Source organism: Babylonia areolata, chromosome 24 (assembly GCF_041734735.1).
Source record: "Babylonia areolata isolate BAREFJ2019XMU chromosome 24, ASM4173473v1, whole genome shotgun sequence".
Lineage (NCBI taxonomy): Eukaryota > Metazoa > Mollusca > Gastropoda > Neogastropoda > Buccinidae > Babylonia > Babylonia areolata.
Window position 1 is genome coordinate 15,794,027 of NC_134899.1, and position 2,500 is coordinate 15,796,526.

Below are 2,500 nucleotides of genomic sequence, written 5' to 3' on the forward strand. Positions count from 1 at the left end.
AGGGACTTGCCTGTGACGCTATGTTACATATTTCCTTTGCTAGGAATGGAATGCTGACAAACAATTCGCCATTTGTTTTCAAACGCATTGACAGAGACCAATGACAAACAATTCCAATGTTTTACGCCCAGTCGCCCACGAGGGGAGACAGTTCTCGTTCACACGCCAACCAAGTCCTTAGCGTCCACTTGAGCCCTTTTCCCTCCCTCCCCTAACAGTCAGGTTACCGCCCTTGCTTTCAGCTCTCATTGTACTTAAGTTACAGGCCCGACTCAGTTAGTAGTGTAGGTCGTAAAGACATCCATGTGACAAGTGTACCTTTCGTCGACTTGTCAGCGTCCATAATTCCGTTCCCTGTCTGCAGCTAAGTCGGTGCATGGTAGGGTTTGATAGAGAGAGAGAGAGAGAAGAAAAAAAAAATCCGGGAGTGGGTTTATCTTTAACATAAACGAGCTCCTTCTATGTCGTTTCTGCCCATAGCACATTGACGATATTGATGGTACATACTGCTTGGAGTTTGTGTGGCCTGAAGGGGATGTATGGCTGGTGTATGAAGATCGAAGCAATCTAGCCACCATTGCTTTTGGATCTGAACGTGGAAGTGTCGGAAACTGTTGACCGATGGAGTTGAGTGAGACTGCAATGTTCTTGGCGATGAGTGGTGTGTGACATGTTGCTGTATAATGTGTGACATGTTACCGTGCGATATGTTATATATCACTGCGTGATGTGTGGTGTGTGACACATTACTGTGTAATGTGTGACCTGTTACTATGTGATGCATTTCGTGTTCCCGTGTGATTTTTTTGTGGCATTACCGTGTTATATGTGAGATGTTACCGTGTGGTTTGTGGTATTACCGAGTGATGTGAAAAATGGTACAGTGAGATCTGTTACAGTGTGATATGTGACACGTCGCTGTGTGATGTATAAGTTAATGTGCAGTGTGTGGTACGTTACCATGCAAATGTGTCCAGCTGATCTGACTGAGTGATCTCCTTTCCTGGAACTTTGGAACTTTTGTTTCAATGACCCCCACCCCCACCCCCACCCCAGCACTCCCCCCTCTCCCCGATTAAACTACGATTGTTCGCGGAAAAAGTTGACCACAAGAGCAGCCTCCCTGTTCGCTGTTGCCGGTCAAAGGCGTCAACTGGCATGTCATACAGGCATGTCATTCACTGACCCAACTCCGCGGAGAATGCAGGACTGAAACAGGGGGCTCTCTCTCTCTCTCTCTGTCTGTGTCTCGTTAGCTCCGGTTTTGTGTCACTGAGACTTCACTGTGTTCAACATCCAGGGAATCCGGTTGTCTGGATAGCAAAAAGAGAAGAGAATTCAGGTTATGAGTCTTCAGATGTTTTTTTTCGACACTGAGGGAATCTGGTTGTGTGGAGAAAAGCCAAATTGGAGAACATTTGGGTTATTGATCAGTTTATATGCGAGGAAACTGGACTCACAGTGCTTTTCTGTTCAAAGTTTTGAATTCAGAATTTCAGTGTTTACAAAATAATGCCGACACAAGGCTTTCAACAAACAAGGGTTCCAGGTGAATATGCTGTGTGATATTTGAACAGTTATCATGGCTTCTGTGAACACAACCGTTTCTTTACCTCCGTACAACTCAGACATTTTCTCACCCAGCGCAACTTTAGCGATGGCAACCTCCACTAAAAACGTATTTCCATCAACCATCTCCCCATCTCTTGTTGCGGAAAGAGACGTCATCTCTTCTCAGCCGTTCACAGAGACTCGGAACAACAGTTCTCTCCTCTTCGATGCTTTGGCGGACACGTTCAACTCTTCAAACGGAGGAGGAGGAGAAAGCTCTGTCAAAGAATCGTCTGCTTACTTTTTGTCGCCGTCATCTTCGGTGTTTGACCTCACTTCAAATTTGTTGAGCAGTTCTGGGAATGTGTCTGCATCGGGTGACGTGCTGTTAGATTTACAGGACCATTCTTCCGGGCACGGGGGAGAGGTGATTAGTACCACAGTGTTTTCGGCGGACGGTGTGCCGACGACATTTTCACCATCACCATCGTCGAGTGAGTTATGGGGAGGAGGAGGAGGAGGAGGAGGAGAATCTCTGATGTCTTCAGCGGTTGTACCTGTTGGCGGGGGTGGCACATTTGGAAATACCAATGATGGAGGTGCGTGCTATTTGTGTGTGTGTGTGTGTGTGTGTGTGTGTGTGTGTGTGTGTGTGTGTGTGTGTATGTGTGTGTGTTTTGCGTGTGTGTGTGTGTGTGTGTGTGTGTGTGTGTGCGCGCGCGCGCGTGTGTGTGTGTGTGTTTCAGTCAGCTTATAGACATGGTGACGACATCCACAACAGTGACGACGACCGAAGCCTACCGCTATCATCACCACCACTACCACCATCATCACCACCACTACCACCATCATCATCACCACTACCGCCATCATCACCACCCCTACCACCATCATCACCACCCCTACCACCATCATCACCACCACTACCACCATCATCACCACCACTACC

General features: G+C 47.5%; 1 protein-coding gene across 2 annotated transcripts in view; it reads left to right on the plus strand.

Annotated features, from left to right (window-relative positions):
• The first annotated feature begins 284 nt into the window (after window positions 1–284).
• LOC143298518 (uncharacterized) overlaps window positions 285–2,500 on the plus strand; it is a 21,106-nt gene continuing 18,890 nt past the window's right edge. The window contains exons 1-2 of one of the 2 annotated variants that reach the window (XM_076611368.1): window positions 285–661; window positions 1,301–2,150. In XM_076611368.1, coding sequence (XP_076467483.1) covers window positions 1,583–2,150 — 568 coding nt within the window. In that variant the 5' untranslated portion in view covers window positions 285–661; window positions 1,301–1,582. Of the gene's footprint in view, window positions 2,151–2,500 lie in introns of both variants that reach the window. The other variant, XM_076611367.1, reaches the window with a different exon arrangement.